The sequence below is a fragment of the Crocuta crocuta genome, unplaced genomic scaffold (genome assembly GCF_008692635.1).
Source record: "Crocuta crocuta isolate KB4526 unplaced genomic scaffold, BGI_CrCroc_1.0 scaffold41, whole genome shotgun sequence".
NCBI classification, from domain to species: domain Eukaryota; kingdom Metazoa; phylum Chordata; class Mammalia; order Carnivora; family Hyaenidae; genus Crocuta; species Crocuta crocuta.
This window is the reverse complement of record NW_027529428.1, coordinates 11,097,257-11,099,178: the sequence shown is the minus strand read 5'-3', so window position 1 is coordinate 11,099,178 and position 1,922 is coordinate 11,097,257. Positions and strand designations below refer to the sequence as shown.

The following is a 1,922-nucleotide window of genomic DNA, read 5'->3' as shown; positions in this document are numbered from 1 at the left end:
GACACCTTCAAGGTAACCTCGCGCTCACGCGGGCTCTCACCCCGGTGCCAGGAACGCACCCCTCCTCGCCCGCCCGGTGACTTCGCTCTGCCTCGTCCTTCCCCGAAGCCCTGAGGCTTAGACTTTTCCCACCAAGTCACCCACAACCTCTCCACTGCCCGCCCCCTGGGGGGAGGAGAAAGTTTAAAGCCGGGATCCCTTCGCGTTACGCTGGCCGCGGGGGTGGGGGCCCCTCTCGGCGGGACTGAGAGGGCGAGGGTCCGCGGCGCTTCTCCCGCGCTCCCGCTCAGCCCCAGCCCGCGCGTGGATTAGATCTTCCGCCACCGGCTCCCACGCGCCCAGATCGCGAGGTCCCTCTAGCCCGAGGGACTCNCTGCCTCCCCGCCCGCTGCTGTCGCTCGGGCTGCTGCAGCTGATCCTGGGCTGCTGCATGGTGGCGCTGAGCTTCGGGGCGCTGTCGCTGAGCAGCTCCCCGCAGGTGAAGAACTCGTGTCCCTTCTGGGCCGGCTCCTCGGTGAGTGCCGCGCGCGCCCCGCTCGCTCGGACAGGGCCCACCGGGGGGGGCGGGCAGGGGCCTCCGTTCGGTCCCCTCCGCTGCGCCGGGACTGGCTCCCCACCCCCGAACGCTGCGGTTGGGCAGCATGGTCCTTTGGACCAGTTGAAGTTTTTGGAGGCGTTGAGGCTTGGGAGTGGGGGACGGCGGCCCACAGAGGGAGCAGTTCCAGGGTGACTTGGGATGCACCTGGACAGTGTCCTGTTCCTCGCAGGCTAGATTTTGTCGTTCCTGCCAAGTTCCAGCTCCGGGAGACTGGAAAGAATGGGGGTGGATGATAGGAAAGTAGGAGAAAATGATTCAACTTCAGACCGTGGAGTATTTTCTTCACTGACAATGTCTGCTCAGGGAGGGCAGGCATTTGATCTCTTTTGTCCACTGAGGTATCAACAGTGCCTGGCGCATAGTAGGTGTTCTTGTGGGGTGATTGACATGACAGCTTGACTTGGGGCATGTCATTTGTTTTATCCCACTTTAAAGCACACGTGAATGTGAAATGTATCTGGTGTAGTATGGCTCCACTCTATTTGGGGACAAGTTCAGGAGGTAATGACAGGGTGTGTGCAAACATCCTTGTACCTGGTCATTAAAGGAGGCCCCCACTTGATTATTGGAGCCAGACGGGCTGCTGTGCAGAATTTTTTAGTTCTCAAGAACCCAAACGGTCATTATGCATGAGCTCCCCAAAGCCCCAGGAGCAGGGGGCAGCTAACTAGAGGTGCCTAACCCCCTTCAGTGACCTGACCCTGTTTCTTCCCGTGGGGAAGGCTGATCTGGGGCAAAAGGTGCCCAGCCTCTGGGGAAGGCTGCTGCCTCCAGTGTGTGCGGACTCCAGGAGGCTCCCCGTCCCATCCCTGCCTCCTGAAATGTCACAGCATCTAAGGCATCCAGCCACTGGAAGCTTGCTGGCCGTTGAGAGCCTTGGAAATGGGTCTTTGTGGAATGACTGTAGGAATGGGCATTTGAAAGTAAACGACCTTTGTAGAGTGAGTCAGTCTAAGGCTGACGGTGCCACTAGTTTGAGTAAGATATGCGATGAATGTGCCGAGTACAAGTGTCCCTTGGCAGGTCCCCACATACCCAGATTCAAGACCGAATTTTAAGAATATAGGGAGAACTAATTGAACCCAAAGTAATTGTTTGAATGAGAACATTAAGAACATTAAGTACCCTGAGCCCGGCCTGACATTTTATACTTAAACGGATGCCAGTTTGCTCTCCTTTTGAACTACTTTGACGCTGGATGGTCTTACGTTGGAACAGCCCAGGCTGTGGTAACTGGAGTCCATGGTCTGTGCATCATGTGAGAGGAATCCCACCCGCCTGGCCCTGCTATTGGGCTCTCCCCGTGGCCTCCCTGAGCCTTTTT

General features: G+C 57.7%; 1 protein-coding gene across 2 annotated transcripts in view; it reads left to right on the top strand.

The window, feature by feature from the left end:
• Nucleotides 1-379: 379 nt before the first annotated feature.
• The window catches only part of ENTREP1 (endosomal transmembrane epsin interactor 1), a 67,089-nt gene continuing 65,546 nt past the window's right edge, over nt 380-1,922 (top strand). For both annotated transcript variants that reach the window (XM_077759408.1, XM_077759407.1), the window contains exon 1: nt 380-514. In XM_077759408.1, coding sequence (XP_077615534.1) covers nt 431-514 — 84 coding nt within the window. In that variant the 5' untranslated portion in view covers nt 380-430. The remainder of the gene's footprint in view (nt 515-1,922) is intronic.